This window comes from Gymnogyps californianus, chromosome 7 (assembly GCF_018139145.2).
Source record: "Gymnogyps californianus isolate 813 chromosome 7, ASM1813914v2, whole genome shotgun sequence".
NCBI classification, from domain to species: Eukaryota; Metazoa; Chordata; class Aves; order Accipitriformes; family Cathartidae; genus Gymnogyps; species Gymnogyps californianus.
Genome location: NC_059477.1, coordinates 125,209 through 146,381, shown reverse-complemented (window position 1 = coordinate 146,381; position 21,173 = coordinate 125,209). Strand labels below are relative to the sequence as shown.

The 21,173-nt window shown below is 39.1% G+C and overlaps 1 protein-coding gene across 1 annotated transcript in view; it reads left to right on the top strand.

Annotated features, from left to right (window-relative positions):
* The window catches only part of DIP2A (disco interacting protein 2 homolog A), a 132,722-nt gene that overhangs the window by 53,838 nt on the left and 57,711 nt on the right, over positions 1-21,173 (top strand). Inside the window, exons 3-5 of the mRNA XM_050899682.1 lie at positions 4,423-4,542; positions 13,527-13,646; positions 19,175-19,420. Of these exons, the coding sequence (XP_050755639.1) occupies positions 4,423-4,542; positions 13,527-13,646; positions 19,175-19,420 (486 nt within the window). The remainder of the gene's footprint in view (positions 1-4,422; positions 4,543-13,526; positions 13,647-19,174; positions 19,421-21,173) is intronic.

The following is a 21,173-nucleotide window of genomic DNA, read 5'->3' as shown; positions in this document are numbered from 1 at the left end:
AAGCATTGAGTTTGACGTTAAGACATCACATCTTATGCAGATGAGATGAAAGAGGCAATAGGGCAACTGCTCTGCGCGTGGGTTCCCAGGAGAGTCTTCTAGCAATGAAGTTTGTGCTTTTGCTAAGTATGTTTTTGAAACTCTTATCTCTGCCTATCTGATGCCAGATGTGTTTAGCTAGGCATCCTCCCCAGCAATGCTAGCGAAGAGTCTTCATTGTACTGTCAACTGTTCAGTGCTCTTATAGGAAAATAATTTTTGCTTGTATAAATCAAAATTGCTAGAAACGTCAGCGTTAGTCTTGATTCTCCAGTATTAGTGGATGGAAAAATACATTTATAATTCAAATATGAACTTTAATTTCATCCTGTAGAAGTGAATTGTTCGGTTGATTGGAACAAGCAGCCTCTTTAAGATGACTTTTCATTCTTGCTAGCTTTGGGTAAGTTAAAAATGGACAAAATACAGTGATAGTGGATCAAGTGTCTTTAGTGTATACTTCTTAAAATGTTATTTTTGTAAAGTTATTCAGTGTGAATGGGAGGGAGTTAGCCTAATTATCCAGCTGCTTTTGCTGAAGGCTAAGGTAGTCATTTGCGTAGTACCACAATAAATTAACAAGTTCACCAAGCTTGTAGAACAGGATTTTTCTGGCACATAACTGTGTAGCCTAAGAGTTAGATGCAATATCTTACTATTTTTACCAAAAAAGTGATGTTTTTCAGACTCATCCATGGTGTTCTTGCACGATGATGTGAAACCACCTATTTTGAGAAAGCGAGAAGGGAGGCTTAACCTGAAGAAACACAGTTGTGGTTTCCAATAGTGCCACTGATTTCGTGCCTCATACTAATTTAAAGGGAACTTCTGAGGTTCATTGATACGTATTTCATCACAATACAGCTGCCCTAACTCTGGTTCACAAAAATCTGTTCAGAAAGTGTTGGTGGAGGAGAGGGCTCTGGTTTGGGAGTTGCTAAGCTTTCATGCACTCTTATGCTTATTTGTGGTCCCTTCTTTTCCCCACTCCCCCTGCCCCCAATACTGGTGTGGCCAAATAGCAATGCTGAAGTTGCACATGGCTCGGGAGCATCCCACATGCAGCTTGTCATCTGCTGATTGATTATACCAGTTAGCTTGATTATACCAGTTAGCTCATTTTCCATCTTATTTCCCCCGTACGTTCAAGGACTAAACCCTTGTGCCGGATGCAGCAGGGTCATTGATCACAAATTATGCTGACCAGCTTTGCCGGGCACATGGGATCACAGAGTGGGAAAGAGGCTTGGTTGTGGTCTTATGAGTCCTGATTCCAAGGCTCTCTAGTTGCTTGCTTACGTACCAGCTGCAGGAGTTCAAAACAGGGATTCATGGGCTATACCGTGCCCAGGGAGAGAGATGGGTTCGGAAAGTTGGGTACTGAACTGTAGGACTGGCAAAGATAAAGAGGAATGAATTATGAGTAGAGCATTAATCTCTTCTTCCACTTACAACTAATAACCCTTTTTGGAGGAAAAAAATGGCGCACAAAAAAAAGTCTCGTGCTCCTTTGTTGCCTTCTTCACCCAAGGTCCCTTGTGACAAGATCACACAACATTGCCCTGATGTTTGGCGTGTTGACCTTCCTAATGTAGATATGCTGTTGTCTGAAATTTTCATAAACAGACAGTCTATTTTAGGGAGACTCCCAGTTTAGCTGCTTGTCCTGTTCTCTTTTTCACCACCTTAGTTATCACGTTATCTGTTTGCATCTGCTCTTTTCTTGGCTCTGACTTTGAGGAGATTACTTGCCTCAATCTTTTTAACAAAACATGAAGTTGTTTACTGTTTCCAGATCGACAAATCTCGCTGGACACTCAACTTGTGGTTATGTAAAACTTTTGTTCACGTGAAATGTAAAATACGATTCTCAAGTGTTTTCACCACTTTTCGAGTATCAGATATGTTGGATCAATTCAGTTGGCAGACTAAATTTGCTTTTCTTTTAGAAACAGAATTCTGCTAAAGTGTTTCAGGGAATGTTACCTCTTTATATTGGGTAGCGTTGAAACATCATGTGCTTACTCAGCTCATGTTCAACTGCTCTCCGTTGAGGACACTTCAGTTTCTTTACTGGCCTGTCTCACTTCCCCTGTCGGGAAATGCATTTGATGTTACTTAGCCTGTCGTCTACTTAAAAAGCTTTACTTTTGGAGAGTAGGAAAATTTCATTAGGTGAGAATGTGTTTGTTCTTTCTATATAGCAAATTGTAAAAGACAGGAGCATGTCTCTTGAGTTGGATTAATTTCTAAAAACTTAGATCTGTGTGATTTATTAAGTGTTCCTTCCTTTTCTATTATTTAGGCTCACTTTTCCCCCCCCCCCACACCCTCCCCGAACCCATGGCTAACTCAAGGTTGCCTTCTCAACATCTAGTGGTGTTAACTCTCAGCTGCAAATGGGGATGGGAAAGGGATTGTGGAGTGCATTCACATAGTGGTCTTAACAGATACCTAAGAAAGCTGATGTACAGCAACTGATCCATTCAGGAAGATGATAAAACACTTTTCCTGAGGCTGTTACATTTAAAGAGAGTATTTGAAAGTTCATTTTGATCAGTTGAGGTAGAACTGGTGTATTTAATCCAATTACTGTTTGAAAACGTACACTTCAAATGTGAAGACCACGTCTTACTGAAAGGTCTTAATAAAAATCTCTTATAATTGCTAGATTTATTAATAATTAATTATCAGTTTCTTTCTTGGTACACACCTGGGGAGAAGGGGAGGGAACAGAAACCCCATGAAAGAAAGAGGAATCCTTTCTTACTTGTTAAAGTAAGAGCTTTACTTGCAAAGGAGCTGGCATGGATTCCTCTTGAGTGATGTCTTCAGTTCAGTGAAAGCTGCTTTCTGTAAATATTTGCATTTTGAAAATATTGTTTCTAGTTCTAGGGAGACTTGAGGCAGGTAGGAAAGCAGAAAACTCTTCAAGGGAAGGAAAGAGTAAACGGAAAGAGATACTCAGCCCTGTATGGTACAGGGGCTAGAAACACAGTAAACTTGGTGCAGCAGATCTTATATGGCTAAGGAAGGTTTACTCTTAAACACAACACTAAGCCAAGTAGCTACATAAGATCATAAATTTATGATAGGTTCGTACAAAAAAACCTTCCAACTGCACTGTAATTTTAGATCTGTTGTACTTGGTATGTAGTGGCTATTGCACTTCTGTGAAGGTGATCATTCACCGGTCTTAAAACAGTACCAACTGAAGAGAGTCCTTCTTTGTTCCTTATGTTCCTCTGGCTTCTTGTGGGTCTGCGTGCCCTGTATCCTCAGAGAGCACCTGCAGAGGTTTCACGTCTTGGTTTTGTACTTCAAGTGTAGATGTATGATAGATGAGAAAATAAAATTGCAAGTGTAAGTTCCTAGTTCAAATTTGTATAGTCCTTGCAGATGTATCAAGAGCCAGCAGGGAGTCTCCTCGTTTTGGGGGTTGGGGAGTGACAGGGAATATTTAATAGTTACTGTCCACCCCTTTGATTTCTTATTTCTGCTATGCTAGATTGTGAAGGTGAGATTCATCTTCCTGAACGTTAGCAAGCCTAAAGGTAGGCATCTGCTCTAGGTTATCTGTCTAGAGCTCTGTTCGAGATAGGTGCAGAGGAAACAAGTAGAGAGCGGTTCACTTTCTCTTGGTTTCGTTATGCTTTATGGGGATGGGAAGATCTGTAATCCTTTAATGAGTATATAAAGTACCTAGCCAACCTAGATTAGAGCAGTAGTTTTTAGACAGCTGAAGCTGACGGAGTAATTCTGCCCTTAATATCTGCAAAGTTTTCATTAGAGAATTGCGGAGGTTTTGTAAAATGTGAATCTTCCGAGTATTGCTCTGTTAAATGGGAACAGATTAAACAGATAGGCACATTCCTAAATTTTACTCAAATTAGCTGTCTTGTGTTTAGACTCAAAAGAAATTTGACAGAATAGTTCAAGTTTTATTTAAAAGATGGAACAGTATCATCTTGTCTCTTCAGGATCTCCAAGTCCAATGTGTAATTGTAACCATCTCTGCAGCATTTCTCTTGATGTCTAGTAGTAAGCCGGGAGAGGGTTGGTTCCCTCTTCTCTCTCCGCACGGATCTGGCATACAGAACACCTAATGACAAATGATTGTAAACTCCTGCAAGGAGCAAAGGAGTTTTTCTGTTATTCAGAAGTGTTTCTTATCTTCTGTGTGAAATGCTTATCTGATCAAGCTAGGTTTTAGTTTAAATAGTTTAAAATGCAGTTGGAAGATGAGATTTTTTTAAAGGTAAAGACTGAGGGCTCCAGTTGAACTTTTAAGTATGTCTCAAGAGTGGTAAAAGAACGTGGACATGGGAAGCAGATGTTTTATTTGCGACCCTGAATTTGTACTGAAATAAAACTGTATTTCAGGTGTGGATCCATCCCTGCAAGCAGAGAACAGAGTCCCAGGCTCTTCGCAAGCTACCGCTGCTGTATCTAAACAGCAGAAATCCCGTTCTACCAACTCGAGGGATGAGCGCTTCCGATCTGGTAAGGAAATGTAGCTAAAACATCAGGTGTCTTAAGAGGTGAAGTGTACCAATAAAAGCAGTACCTACACCTAAAGAAAAAGTTGAAAGTGCTTTGGAAGAAGGGAAGAGCCTAATGAATGTTTTTCAAGTAGCTTTTTGTATTTCTATACGTGAGTGGTTTTGTTCAAATCCAGAATGGAGGAAATGCTAGGAGGGAAAGAAATTGTAGACATGCCTTCTGATGATTTTCTCATTGTGAATTTTACACCATGCTTAACAATTTTCTCTTGTTTGCTGATTGGTTTTTCCGGTCTCTAGAACAGTTATTTAAACATTTAGAAGACTACAGTGTGGGGGTTGTGGGTTGGGGCTTTTTTGGTGGTTTTTTTTTTTTTTGCTTGGTTGGTTGGGCTGTTTTGTTAAAGGAAGGTTATAGGATTATCATATTTACTGTAGCTCACTTTCAAATATTTCCTGGTTTAAAGCAAGTGCACAAAAAAGGGAAATGTCACAATGGATATTCTACTTTAATTTTAAATGGACACCACTGTGACAAACCTGTTTTGGAAACTTCTGTGAAAATATCAATATCCTCATCGCATCCTGTTTCCATTGTTACTTTTCAGGTGGTTGAAGTACACTGTTTCCCTGTGAAATTCCTTGTCACAATAGTGAGAAAAGGCAGGTGTTTGGAAGCTGTTCTCTCCTAAATACATTTGGACTCTTAACTGGAAATTTTTCTGTTTGTTTTCCAGGGCAATTGTATGTCTTGGGTTTGGGGATGAGAAGTGCAAGTAATGACATGCACTGCGCATCCTTAATATGTTGTTGGTCTTGCGCCACCTTGCTTTGCAACTGCTTGGGCATAGTGGTTATTGCATCATATTTGCATGGCTGACATTTAAAACCTTGCTCCAGAAATGGAGCTGATATGCCTGTATGGGTTCCTTATGGATAATTGAAGGATGAATGAGACTTCTTAAATATTCTGAGGATCTATATGGACTCCTGGGAAAGATGCGTGTATTCAGCTACACAAAGAAGAAACTTCTGAATGTCAGGGAAGATTACGTAGTATCAAAATTAACTAAATGACAATGTTTAAGGATATGTACAAATTGGTCAAATTTATTTTTGCATTTCAAAGGTATCGTCAATGTAATTCTACTGTCGAATATATACCAAAAAAACCCCAGATTTAGTGGTTGAATTACAGCTATGGTTTCCAAGTTACTTTGTGACCAAGTAGATTCCAAATAAACTACAAGCAGAGTCATGAATGAGATAGAAATTAGTTCATTTAAAGTAGCATATGATGTTGTTAAACTAACAGAAATAAAATCTGCAAAAAGAGCACAACTACAACAGGGAATATTTGGGAACCATTAGCTGAGAAAGCTAGGACGGTCTAGAGCAATACGCTGTATACATGGACAATTTTCCTGTCTCAGTCTCTCAGATGTCCTATTTAATTTGCACTGAGGGTACTTAAAAAAGGAAACAAACAAAACAAGAAGCAAGTAAACAACCCTGCCATATTACTGGTATTGTTTGGGGTGAGTTTGGCGTAGGGCTCAATTAGTCTTACAGTACAAGCCATGTAGAAGTGGGTGGATATTAACAAGTTCAGCTAGCATACTTGCTTATGAATAGATGTGGCTTTTAAATGTTAGTCTAACTATCAGTGCTAATTATCAGTGCTTCCTCCTTTCCTAGAGTTAATATTTCTATGGCCTTGCTGACTTCAAAATTCTTTAAATCGACTTTCAGTGATTCTGAAGTACTGCTCACAGTCTCGTCAGTGTGGAGCTTAGCTGATATTTTTACATCTCAATATGAGTATTTCTGAATGACCCTAAGTGTTCAGGCAATCCTGCCCGTGGACAGTTATTCAAGATGAAGCCTGATGTGTAGGGGGTTTTAGGTTATTTCTTGTCCTTATCACTGGCCCGTGCCAAAAGCCTAGGTAGTACTTCATGTGGACTGCCATGTCCTTCTGTGATTTCCCATCACTGCTCCGCTAACTCATGTTTCATTAGATATTCTTGCTGAGAACATGTTCTTCACTTTGAAATTTAAACTCTTGGGGAAAAAGTTCTTAGTTGTAACACATGTAATTGGATTTCTTTTTCCCATTAGTGATATATGAGAAGTCTTAGTGTATCAAAACCAAATAGTGATGGTTTTGCTTGACTTGATTTAGGTTAAACTTACATCTATGCAAAGTAATATAGATACAGCTTTCAGAAGCCAATATCTTCTCCCCTTTTTCCTCTCTAATTTTTAGAAAAAAATTCTTCAGATTTATTGCATTAGTGGTTCTCTTCTTTATCTCGATGTCGAGATAGACTGAAAGAAAAATGCAAGGTGTCTGTTGCAGGTGTTTTTACACTTTGAAAGTATTACTACTCTGATTCTAATGTGTTGAATTATCTAGTAGATTTGAGTCTGAAAATGCCTCACATCGCTGTTGATGCTCTTTTTCATGGCTACTCATGCTGTGAGATTTATATATACGTTGAGCATGAATAAAATGTTGACATCTCAGAAAACGCCAGTTACTGCAAAGTAGCTTCGCTTTGTTCCTGCCAATACTTCGTCATAAGAAGAGTCACAGTTTTGCTTCACAAAGCAGTCCCAATTTATCTGAGAAATTCTAGCTATGCTAGAAGCATTTTCTACCTAAAGAAAAGATGTCCACCAGCTTGAAATGTTGTTAGCTTTTTAAATTTCCCTGTAAGTTGACACACGTTACCTGTTGTCAAGGATAAACAGCTTTAGGCTATAATTTGGGATACTATTGCTTCCTCTATCAATTGCATGCCTTATTTATTCTTTGGACTTTGGGGGGAGTGGAGGGTGTGTTGTTTCTTCTTTTTTATTATTTCCTTCCAGCCTTTATTTCTTTTTCCCTTTCTTTGCTTCTCATCAGTTCTGCTATGTCCTTTTCAAGAGTAGCTGATGAGGGTGGAATGCAACTTTTCATAGAACAGGATCTCTTTCTGGAGCAATTATAGTTATTTTAGAACTGTCAACATAAATTACTTAAAATAAGCAAGCGAAACAATTTTGCCTTTTTATGTAATTAATCTGCCATTTACTAGCTGTTAGCACATTTTTTTTATAGTTTCCCAGAGTTGTTGTCCATTTAAATTAACTATAATTTTTATCATCCACAGATTTTTTGTCTTCAAGCAGTAAATATTACCAAAAATTTCCAACAGTGAGTCCCATCAATAAATACTGTAAGCTACTAAATTACCTGGAACAGCAGTTAACGTTACAGTGCTTTAACTAGGTTTTTGTTCTGTTAAATGGTGACAGTGTGATAGAGAAAGCGAGAAATGCAGAGACTTTGCAAGCATTTGTCCATGATAAGCGCTAAGACCCTCATACCCTCAATTCAGAGGACACTTGGTGATGGGTGTATTGCTGTTGCTGCTGGGTTTTCTTTCAGGGAGGGTGTGCGGTTTCTGGTGAAGGCGCTGTGCCTTCTCCTCTGTTCAGTCCCACTGCTGCCTGGTTTTGGATAAGAACACAAATGAGTTAGCTGGTAAGCCTTTAGGGTATCTGAAAAAGCTTTCCTGGCAGCTATACTTTCTCTTTCCACTCTTGTGCTTTTTTTTTCTGGTTACTGTTCTTCAGCCTGTTGAATATACAGCTGTAATATACAGCCTGTTCTCCCAGCTGGCCTGGAACAGGATACAGAGATGCATTTGGGGAGCTGCTCCAGATGAGGAACAAGCCTGTTCAGCGTGCAGGGGTGATACCTGTACAGCAGCGTGCAATATACAGCAGCTCTCTCCTGGCCCTTTTTTTTTCCCCTTTCCCTGGCCCTTTCATAGAGCTTGATCCTGCACGGATCCTCTATGCTCTACCAGCCTTCCTGGAATCATACTAGCTTTTTAAAATTATTTTTACTTTTTTTTTTTTCCCCCCTGGCAATCCTTGTCACAGAGCTGCAATCATATGGGACACTAGTTTGCAGCAGCCATTTGTAGAGGCAGATAGTGCTGGTTGCTGTAGCTGCTGGTATTTGGAGATCTGTGAGCAAGAGGGAGACTGGTCAACCATTTTTCAATGCCATTTTTCCTTCAAACAACTGTAGAAATTCTTCCTCCTGTGCCTAAGGCAGGAACAAGAATCAGAGGCTGATAAACAAGCAGAGGCTACAAACAGGAAAGAAAAATGCTTTTCTAATAGCTGGAGGGTTTAGGGTGTAAGAGTTTTGGTGATTTATAGTCCACAAACTATTTCTTAGTTTTCATCCCCCATCCTTTTTTAAGGACACATAGAAGGAAAGAAAATGAGAATAGGTACATAAAATGGAAAAGATGATTATGTGGTTTACTACATGTCCTGGTTTCGATTGGGATAGAGTTAATTTTCTTCTTAGTAGCTGGTACAGTGCTGTGTTTTGGATTTAGTGTGAGAATAATGTTGATAACACGCTGATGTTTTAGTTGTTGCTAAGTAGCGCTTATCCTAAGTTAAGGATTTTTCAGTTTCCCATGCATTGTGCATCACTTGCATTTTCTTGCGTTTTATTTCTCTTTTTTTTGTTATATTCCTTTTCACTACTATTATTATTATTTTATTATTATTAGTTAGTATTATATTTTATTTTACTTTAGTTATTAAACCATTCTTATCTCAACCCACGAGTTTTACTTTTTTCCCCAATTCTCCTCCCCATCCCACGGGGAGTGAGGGAGCGGCTGCGTGGTGCTTAGTTGCTGGCTGGGATTAAACCACGACACTACAACAGAGGAAGGAAAACTGTTTTGAATCAATAATAAATTGTTGAAGGTTGTTTGCAGCTTAATAAAGCGCAGAAACTTAGAACTATTTTTTCAAGACTTTTTCTTCTGCTTTTGGATGGCAGCATATGTATTTTTTTTCTCACTTTGGTGTGCCTAATCTTCATGTTAATAAGATGCTGGGCTTGCTGTTCATCTCTCTAAGTGTTCACTATTGAACATTTGTGTTCCCTGTTCTTAGAAATATGATGTAATACAGATCACGTTTGATCTGATTTTAATGACTATTTAATCCACTGAAGAAAACTGAAGTCCACAGTTCTTACATGTTAAATCAGTTTCACGGTAAATTTTTAAGAATTTAATAATAGACAATGGTAGAGAGCTTCTTTTTGCAATTCCAATATACAATTAAACTTCAATTTATAGTAATTTATGAATTTTTGTACCCTAAATATTCTGCTTCTTTGAAATTATTTCATTCCTTTTACTTTTCTTAGTGAAGTCTGTTTCATCGTGTACATAATGTAGAAAAGCTCTTAAAGGAAAAGTGGAATAGGAACAAAGCGTTCCAGGGAAGTGAAACCAATTACTTTATTTGGCTGAGAGAGGATGGTCCTACTCAGTTGTTATCCAAGGACAAGATATTAAAAGAAAAATTTCAAGCTGGAAATAGATCTTAATGAATACAGAAAGAACTGATGAGTTAAATCAGCGCTATAAAAATAAAACATGAAACAGAACAAAAATTTATCCTGACTGTCTTCTGGTTGCATTTTTATCATTTAATCTAGTATTTTCCAGGTCTTGGGGTGGGAGTTAGGAGGGCTAGAGGAGGAGGTGGTGCTGATTGTGCCCTCTGGAAATGGAATAAAAAGTAGTTCCCATGCTTGCTACCACGAATCTGTGTGATGTTATGACCTGTCCCACTCTACTTTGTTAAAATGCCTCAACACACCCTCGCCTCAAGCTAGTCCTTTCCATTCCCTAAATACACAACTAGCTAAGAATGCTTTCATTTTTTTTATCTGCAATGTTATTTAACAATTTAATGAATTTATATACAGACTATAAATATGGTGTGTTATTTTTCTCTTTTGGAAGACCTTTTCTGGAGAAAAACAATTTGTTATGTTCCCCTTCTTCCTACCAGATGTTAATGTAACATAAAAATATCTTCTAAATTATATGTAGATGTATGCATGGTTGAAGCGAATGCATCTAATACTTACCATCTTTTTTAAAAAACATGCAGCTTGGTTTTGACTTCACGTTCTGCTGTGGAAATGTGTCCTGCAGAATTTGCGTTTTGCCCCTAACTTTTAAGTCTGCAAAAATAACCTTTAATTTAAGTGATACTCTCAAGTCTATGGATAGCACTAATGTCCTTGGTGCATCTAAGTAACACAGCAAAACAAGAAGTGTGTTGAGTTCTGCTTAAACTTTCTGGAGTTTTGTGGAATTAAGAGGTTTGCTTTTGGGTATCGATGAGAATAAACTTCAACGGTGGATGTTTAAAAGGGTGGGTGGGGAAGTCCAAAACTAATGATCAAGAGAAACCAAGACTTGACAAAAAGCAGTAGCCCAGATGTGGGGAAGGGAGGCAGGGAGACATAGGGAGAGGGCAGTGAATTTTTAGTTCATAAAACATCTTTGAACAACTCCTTGATGTGAAGAACAGCAGCAAAAATCTAACATGGTGCCCGGTATAAAAAATCTTGTCTCAAAAGATAAAGGTTTAAGAAGTGATTTTTTTTTTTTTTAATATTTTTTTCCCCTCATAACAGCCTTGTCCTTGAACCTCACAGGTTAGTTGCACAAAAAGTTTTTATTTGAGACAAGACCTAGTAGATTCCTAAGTCTTGTAAGAACACATAGGTGGTATAGGATATTTGCATATATGTATTTTAAATATAGCACTGAACAGATTATCTGGGGGGAGCTGCGGACTTGAAAAGTGACATTGTTACTGCAAAGAACTAAGTAGCATCTGGGACCATACACACAGGGCTTATTTTGATTTTTCTGATCCGTTTGGCCAGGCTGAAGGAAACAGTTTGTTTCTCATTTGGACCTGTGACTGGGAAAAGCAGCTTACTGATTTTTGGTTAAGAGTGGATTGTTTTTTTTCTGGTATTTCTCTTAAAGGCGCTGTGCTCTTCCAGTCCTGGGGTTTTAACTTGCTTCTCTCATGGCACCTCTTTGAAGTCATGTATTGCAGTAAATCGTGCTGTATAGTCAGGGACCAGAAGTTAGATGCCTGAAGTACATCATGGGAATATGCTTTGGAGCAGGGGGGATTTTTATGTGTGGAAATAGAACCGTTTTCATCTAACATAGGAAAAGATGTCAGATGAAGCTATGGTGATTTTTGTCTGCTTTACTTAAGAATAGAAGTTCTGAAAGCCAGTCATATGCTAGTATCTGTCATTAGACTTGGTTAGAAATATATTGCATGAAGCCTTCTCTGGCGAGGTCATGCTTCTGAGTTTATGGGCAGCATTTGTTTTTGAAAATGGAGAATTGCATAGTTGTCCCCCAAGTGTCAGGTGTTTATCCAGTGCGTTGGGACACAGCTGCCTTTGGAAAGTGTTCTGTGCCAAGGCTTCCTACAGGTTCACATCGACGTGCTCTGCTTTGCTGTTTCATTGTCTTTCATTCTCTGGGGTGCTCAAAAATCTCTTCTGATTTTCGTTAAAATATATACTGATTAGCTTTCTCCTGAGCTATCTCTTGCTTTGTCAAAGTTAACTGGAATTGATCAGCATATATAAAACAAATTAGGAAGAACCTCATGCTGAGCATGACCAAAGCAGGTTCAGGACTAGTACCAGAAATGATACCTTTTTTTTTTTTTAAAAAAAAGGTACCATAAAATACGGACCTTTACTTGTAGTCATCATCAAGGTTAATCCCTATAGGTATGGGGCAGAGAAATTACTTTTTTTAATATGTAAGTTGTGTAAGTGTATGTATGTCACATGTCTGAGTTTCACACCTACAAGTCTATCAACCTGTTACGTATTTGCAGCCTTAGATGGATACTTAATGAAAGAATACATCTTTTTTTTTCAAATTGAACAGTTTCATTCTGTAATTCTTAGATAGCAGCTTCCATGTAAAAGAAATGTGGTAAGACAAAAGCATAATCATAAATACTTGCTTTTGGACCCTTTGTAGCTATGTGTAAGTGTATACATGTTGTACTTGGTTTTCATTAGTTTGAATCCTAGGGCATAAGTTAAAGTGTATTTTTGGTCTGCCTCATTTCTCCTTGACATCTGTTCACTTCTCATGACTTTTCTGCATAAGTTTTAGCTTTTGACACCATTGAAATATATATGTCAGAGAAAAAAAATCTGCTGAAGGCAATTTAGAATTACTTGAATACATTAAATTTTATCTGCAGTGTGGTCTTGATTGAACACTAAATTCCTCTTTAATCTCAGTTTTGGCTTAAAAATAAGAAAAGTTAAAATATACCCCATGAGTATATTAGGGTAATTTTTGCTTTCAGGAAAGTGAAAACACTTTGTGTCTCTTCCCTAATTCTTCATATACATTTAGCCTCTTCTTTCTGTTTTTTATTATTTGCATTCTTTTGTGAGAGCTTCAAGTATACGTTTTTCACTTCTTTACCCATTGTGGATTTTGAGGATGAAGAGTCCAATGCTATTGCCAATTCACAGTACTGCCTTGCAGTTTTCCCCCAAAATGAAAATAAATCATAGCTCAGAACTAATGTACTAGGTATTCTGTAACTTCAGTATTGATTTTCAGGGTGTTCTTCCTAAATGATACTCGCAAAGCCTTTTCAAGCTGATTGCATGAGGAAAATATGTCAACTTGACCCTGCTTATATCCTCCCTTAACTTTTGAAACCATTGCTTCTGAGCTGAATCTGAGTGGGAGGCAGGCATATTTATTCAGTCCTAATAAACACTGTTGAAGGAGAAACAATTGATAAGAGTTGTCACAGCTTCAGAATTGAAAACCATGTTACTGTAGTTTAGGTTTGGACCTTTCTGCTCTCCAAGAAGTGCTGCTTCCTCTGAAGCTGAGAACCTGCTCCTTTCTGCAAGCTAAGGAATTGGGCTAAACAGGACTAAAGCCATAAGGGCCATCGTGTGCGATTCAGCCTTTGGGTTTGAGATGTAAAAGATGGCATTGATGCTTTCTATGTTTTTAGAAAGAACTAATGATTAAACTTAATCTCTTAACCTCTTTTTTGTTTTCTATATAGATGTCCACACTGAAGCAGTACAAGCAGCACTTGCAAAATACAAAGAGAGAAAAATGCCCATGCCTTCAAAAAGACGGTCTGTTCTTGTGCACTCTTCAGTAGAAACGTACACACCTCCAGGTATCTACTGAGTTTAACATATGTAAATCTTGCCAGGTGAACGTGATAGCAAAATATAAAGAGCAAATGCTTTGTTCTGCTAAGTTGTAAGTATGTTGCAATAAACTACTTCTGTATTCATGGCTGTATTTCCTGATAATCAGGTGTTGGTTGGATTTGTTCTTTGATGTCTTTCCTCAAGTTTTTTAGTGTCTCATCTAGAGATACTGTAGCTGCTAAAGGTACACTTGAAAGCAATAACAGAGTGAGCAGTTGTCCTTCATGCATTAAGTATGTTCTCTTACGTAATGTCTTGCTTGGAAGGAGATAATCTTGGCAAGCATGTCAGAGCTGTAAATACCTTATTTCACGTTGCATAGGATTATCTTTTTTAAGAGTTGAAGAAAATGCCAGAGCATGAAGTTGCTGCATTAGCTTGCAGAACACTCATCAGATGGTTTCAACTATGAGCAGTTTAAAACATTCAGAAAATCATATGCTATAATTGTTCAGATTGTTGAGGTCAGAACGTTTTCTTTAATTTTTTTTTTAGGGGAGAAAAAAAAAATAATCTTCCTGTTGTCTCACAATGAATTCTCTGGAGGTTAAGAAAATCTTTCTCCAGATAACGTGTTGTGCTAGCAAGCCAAGTCTTTTGGGGCCAGTGTCTTGTATACAAAGAAGAGGAATTTCCCTAAGCTCTGAAGTTTTGAATGATGTGCAGTTGTCTTTTCTAATGTGGCCCCGAAGTAGAAGCACACTGACCTCTAGTGCCCTTCTCCATCAACTCTATTTCTTATCTCCCTTTCTGTAAAAGAGCAGGTCTGCTGTGCTGCTCTCTTGCTTCCTGGGCTATATTTCTTCCTTCTGTTCTTCCCATTTAAAGGAAATTCCACTTTTCTTTGCTAGTCACACACTTTTGTATATTATTTTTGTGGGTTCTCTGGTTATTTCATTAATAAATAATAAGCTGCTTCTGTAGTCTTATATATGGTCTTTCTTCACCCTTATGTTTTTGCCTATAAGATATGTTAAGGTATCATGCATTTTGATTACCTTATTCTTCTAGTACTTCTATACTCAAAAGCCCCTGAGGGCAGCTGTTGTGGCAGGGTAGTTATCACGCTCTTGAGTTTTCTTGCATACATGTTGGTTTCGTATGTGAAAGTTGTTGTGAATTGCGTAAAGTGAAATCCTGGAGAAAATTAATGTATAGCGACCATCTGTATACTGAAGCTTTGGGAGAGAGGCCCTGAGGTTTCTGTTTATAGCTCTTCAAAGCAGTATTCCTTCTCACTCTCCAAAATAAACTGATAGAACAGTCAATGGTGCATTTCATGTAGCATCACTCTGTCCTTTTCTCTCATTCCCCTAGTGTGACAAATCACTGTGTGCTTGGCCTGAGGTATATCATGACAAGAAAAGAACATGCCGCTGTACTGCCTAAGATTTGGTGTACAGAAAATAGCTGGCATCCAGAAGCTCTGCTGAGAGCGGAGGACAGCTAGGCTTTCCTGTCTCCCTTAGCATTTAAAACTGGAAGGAATCTCCTTGCAGTTTTTTTGAGAACCAAAATATCATTCTCTTTTGAATACCTTTGGGACAGATTTGAAGCAGTGTCCCTGTGGTTACTGCTGCGCCCGCTCTGCCTGACGCCAGGGCTCTGCGTGCTGCTCTGAAGGAGCAAAGTCTTGGAGGCGTTGAGAGATTCTATAAAAAAAAAAAACAAAACCTTGAGATGCTGTGGGTAAAATGTTAGGTTATGTGATAAAAGCTGATCTGCGCAACTTTGCAGGAGCACAGAGAGTGGCAGGTGGGGGAGCCCAAATAATACCCTGCCCCAGCTACTCCCAGGCCTGTCCCAGGAGCCATCAGCCTGTCACAGAGCCATCTCCGCAAGCCCAGAGGAGCACGGGGAAGAACGGCAGGCAGGAACCCAAATTAAGGACTCGGGAGAAGGGTCACGCTGTCCAGACCCCTCCCAGGGCTGTCCCTGGAGAGCCTCAGCCCTCCTGTCCAGGCATGAAACCCATCAAGACTAGTCACCATTAGGGCACCTTCAGGGCTGAGGGGGGATGCCACGGAGGGGTATGGGACACGTTATGGGATGCAGGGCAAAAGTATTTTGGGACTGCATGAGACATGTTATGGGATGTTTAGGTGAGGAACCACAGACGGGGAAAGGGGTAGATTTAGGTGTTTTTGGCGGGGAACAAGTGTGGGGAGAATAGCAGGGTAAGGGGCTAAAAAGGGCTGGTCGTGTATAAATGGTACACTTGCCTGGCCATGCCCTGCACCTGACCCTGCAGTCTGTCCTCTCCTCCTGTTATACTCCATTTCTAACACTTCTCCTGGGTGAGGGACTCTATATTCTGTGTGCGTGGAGTGGCTGAGTCAGTCAGTCTATACGAGCAAATGGAGCGGGACTGCAGCCTCAGGCTCGTGTGTCCAGGTGCCAGCAACTGGGGAGACTGGGATCCAGGGACAGCTGCTCGGCAGACCGAGCGTCCGAGCCCAGCTGCTGGAGGGATCCACGGTGTATGTGTGTGTGCATGTATGACCTCCATCCTGCTCAGCCAGAGAGGGGAGCAGGATGAGGCCATGGGATCTGCCTGTGTTTGTGTGAGTGGTTTTGTGTGTTTGTGCCGCTGAAGAGTGTCGTCTTCTAACATGCCTGCCCAAGTGGTTAGCAGAGAAGACAAGTATGCTCGCGCTGGGCTTTAGCAGGATACAGAAGCACCCTAACTAATATATTCTGAAAGAAGAGTTAAGTGTCTCTGGGATCTGTCATGCTGTTTCTAAGAGAAGGTGACTTGTTATGACATACCTTTATCTCTATAAGAGAACAGACCACTGGATGAATTCTGTATCATGGGAGATCAGGCCATTCAAAAATATTCTGAGGACTTGCTTCAGCTATATCAATTCACAAAAATAATTGCCTTTTTATGGGCCTGCCTTTATTTGCAAAGTTAGCTTTGCAAGAAAGATGTGAAATTGCAAGGAACCTGAATAGCGCTGAAGCATCTAGTTTTGTTGTCTTGAGCCATTAAACCACTGCCTCAAAATCCTTGTATTGGCAGAAGTTATTGCAATTAAAAGTAGCCTTTCTTAATAACTGAAATTTTGTTACAAGCAGTTACCATCCGTCACCAGGAAGGAAGCTATGGATTCTGGTCACAACGTTAAGTTCAAAACCAACTCCTGAGCAGCAGTAGTGGAACTGCTTTCATCAGTCATCCTTCCAAAAATTTTAATGTACTTTTGTTTTCGTCCCATTGAGTCTTTCATCCTTCCCATACGGATTTCACGTGATCAGAACTTGAGCTGTAGTCTTGATGCAAGTTTGGTCCAAAGGGTGGTGGTTTCTGTGGCTATCTTGGGTCAGCTCCCAGCCAGGAAGAGCTGCAAGCCAAGTACATAGCATTCCGCTCACAGCACACCGAGAACCCCTAATTAACTCTTGCGACTGCCACAGAGCTAGTTACTGATGTTACCTTGCTACTTTTCTGTTGCAGTTATGTTTTGATATTAAAATGTTTTTACTATCGATCGTTCATTTTTATACACAGTTGGTATTTTACATTTAAAGTGGATTTTTTCCCCCCTCCTCTTAGGTAAGACATCTGAAAGCTTAGAAATTTTAGCGAGACTTCATTAAACTTGTATCTGGATAAGGAGATACTATCAGAGTATGTATTCTTTGAGAAATGTGGTTTTTTTTCTGTAGTTTTATTTTTTTTACTCTGAAGTGATAATAGATCGCAAATGTGGTGGGTGGTTCTTCGCCCCCCCAACTGTTTGTAATCCTATCTTGTTCCATATTCCTGGAATTGTTTATTTTTGCTTTCTGCCTAAAAGAAAGGGAAGGTTGCAAGCGCTAAGGGGCAGGTTTGGCTCCTCTCCAGGAGCAGATGGAGTCGGCAGCCAAAAACTACAACCGTGGCAGTAGACCAGAACTATCATACAAGGCGCGGACCCGGGAATGGTGATGCACCGCAGCTGTATCTTCTCAAAGATCAATTGTTTGTGTATTTTAATTCAAAATTGTCATGTTTGACTAGGGACAGTCAAGTAGCGAGAGATCTGTGATTTTAACTGAAAATGCCGTCGAGTTAAACGGGCTTCTTATGAAATGATTTCTGATTTTCATGTTTTTAGACCATTTAAGAGCAGTTATTCTGAAGCTATTGGAAATGCGTATGTTCTTGAAAAGCTGAAAATTAAACACCTGGTAACAGAAATTTGTTGCCAAAGATGAGGAAAAGATTTTTAATGTGGCTTCAACAAAATTCATATGGAATTGTATATAGCCGAACAGTTACACGTTCAGAGGATTTAAAAAAAAAAAAAAAAAAAAAAAAGCCAAAATTAAGGTTGCAGAATTTCTGAGGTAGCCCACTCCACTATCACCCAGGATTTCCATGTCTGGAAAGTACTCTAGAGTATAGTAATGGACACCCTATCTTTTTCAGAAGCTGTTTTGCAGCTCCTGCTGACTTCTTAATTGGTCCGGCCATTATGTGTGACTTAAAACCGCTCGTCACAAACTGACTTCATGTGAACTTTATCAGTATATGGGCAGTGCATTGTTTTAGGAGCTTTCCTTTAATTACCCGGGGGAGAGGTTGGGGGGCATACAGAGGATCAAGTTCTTAAAATACAGCAGTCTCTTTAGGAAGGCAAGATTCTTTTTCTGTAACAAAAGTTTCTATTTTTCACTCAAAATCAACAGAGATGTATTTTCTTCATATTTAGAAAGACCTTTTTCTTTGTTATTGAGTGGATAATAAATGTGGAAAGATTGAGTGCCAAAGGGAAACTTCTGGAAAGTTGTAAATAACTGTATGGTAATTAAAATAGGAGCCCTTTATGAGACTTCTAACAGCAATAAATATACATCTAAAATGAAAAGATGCTTTACTAAGCACTTTCTATGTAGTGCTCGTTAATATCAGTTTATGTGGTTAAAATACATGCTTTTAAATACCTTTTAATTATTCTTAGATTAATGTAATTACTCTTTCATTGAACTTTATAGCACTGTGCTTTTTTTAGTAATTAGTTCTCAAAAAATTTGTCAAAAGAATCAGAAAGTGAAGAATTCCTCCCCCCCCCCCCAATAAAAAGAAAATACCTAACAAATAATGTAATGGCATTTATTCAGGTGGGATGAGATCCAAGTTACCTGTTCAGAACAGAAATTATTCTTTCAGTGGAATAGGTATGGTGTGCTCACTGAGAATGGTTAGCAAATATACTAGGTACCTTAGGTAGAAGCCTTTTTTGAGTCTTACATCATTCCAAATACAAGAGGTAACTGAAACTTTGCTTCAAGTGTGTTCTGGCTGTAATGTGTAGAAGTTGTTGCATTAACCTAAAAAATGGCAATGAGCAGAATTTGTGCACGTGAATATACCATTTGCTTAGTACATGCATCTCATGTGTAGCACATGAGAACGCTACGTGAAGAACATGGAAAAACTTCATGTTCCCGTCTGTTGGGTCATTCCCACATTACATGCCTGTCATCGTTATTTTAATCACAGACACATCGTCAGCATCAGAAGATGAGGGCTCGTTACGTCGGCAAGGGCGGATCACCTCCACTCCGTTCCAGAGCCATTCCAACGTAGAGCCCTGGCTTAACCGGGTTATTCAGGGCTCCTCCACCTCATCCTCTGCATCCTCCACCTCATCTCATCCAGGAGGGAAACCTGCTGCTGCTTCCAATACTGCTACTGCCACCGCTGCTGCCACTGTGCTTGCAGATCTCATGGCACACACCCAGCTAGGTCAGTAAAGAACTGCCTGTGTGGTTGGAATAAAATCAAATTAAAAATCCCAAAGCAGAGCTAAACACAAAAGTCTTCACCAGAAGATATCTGTAAATAGCCTTAAACCGTACAATCCACAGACCAGGTATGTATGATATATATGTATTTAATTTAAACCAAACCAGTTGTTCATGAGATCTGAACATGCATTCTTCTTGGTAAAATGCTTGATTTATCAAGAAACTAATGTTCAGTTTTACTGAATTTAAAAGCAGAATTTCAAAGGGATCATATATTTGCTGCATGCTTTCCGATCTGCATGTATTTACCCTAGACGGTATCAGGTGATGGATTTCAAAGGTGACTCAATTGGTAAACACCCAAAAGACTAGAAAAACTTTCAGAATCTTTTGGAAAGTTATGAAATCAGAGGTACTGACAAAGCTAGATTTCAAGCTCAAATGTGATTTTTTTTTTCCTTTAATTAAAATTTAAGTCATGAATAGTCCTTTATTGTGAAACTAGAGTGAAAATGTAGAAGTACTGGTAAGCCAAAATGTAAATGTGAGTTTTGTCTCAATCTCTGTCACGCCGAAGGTCCAGAACTTCAGGTTACTTTTTTTGTCCTAAACTGCAGAGCACTAGTCTCATGCTTTTGGAAGTTTTCGTAGGGAGAGAGGAAGAGAGTCTCTTCCACCATGGAAATAATTTTTACAATGTTTTTGTACACTGCAGTGAAGATTGATAGTGGATTTATGTGTGTGCAGCAGGTCCGCACTAATGTTAAACGATGGGAAAGGACCTAGAGGAGAAACAATAACTTGGTATTTCAAATAATTTTTTCCCCCAAAGTAATTTAGAAAAATGAAATGAAGAATGATGTTTGTATTTCACCTATGGGCTACAGCATGAAGTTCTTGTGCTTCTAGTAATATGCAATAGGCATCACGTATATTGTTCCTGGACTTTTCAGGTTTTGGCAGTTTTAGTGCTCTACTTACCTGACTTTTTGTTTATCTGTGACTGTATGCCTACATACACTATGCAGACAGTTTTTTTTCTGTTTCGTTACAGAGAACAGGTTAGGTCAGATGAGGAAAACACATTGAAATGCTTTAGATTTAAACTGAGTATCCAGGCTTCTGTATACTTAGAGATGTCAATTAACATGTTAATTTAAGGCACAAATATGTTTTGCAAATACCCGTTCATTTAGCTGGTCTAGCTGTTAAGTTCAAATTTTGTTGAAAGCCCAATCGTGTATCCTTTAGACTTCTCTGTTCAGATGGTACAAACAGTTCACAGTTCTCTTAGGCGTGAGGCAGCTATTCACGAAAGGATCGATTCTCCGTTCGTTGCTGGTTTGCCCTCTGAGTTCCTTCTGCCTTACACTAACTTTGGGGCATCAACCTTAGTTTATAGTAGCTATGGGCTTTAAAACGCAACCAATGCTCGTAGTCTGTGACCGGGAGTTTTACTTCTTCAGATTCCTAAAGCAGATTATGAAACAGAGAAAGGAGTATGAACAAGCTAGAGGCTCTCCAAAAGCTGGATCTTCTATGTGGCTCAGGTGCTGACAGAAACAGGGATTGATTCATTTTGCCATGATTGACATCCCGGTTTTCACGGTTTTCTGCAAGTGGAGCTGAGATGGAAAGAGATAGTAGCTTGCTTTGTGTTCTGGAAGGCTCTTTAGATGTCAGAGAGTCTGGGAAGGGTTATCTGTGTCTTTTCTACTTGCTTTTGCTCCCTCCTCTGTTTTGTAGGGCCA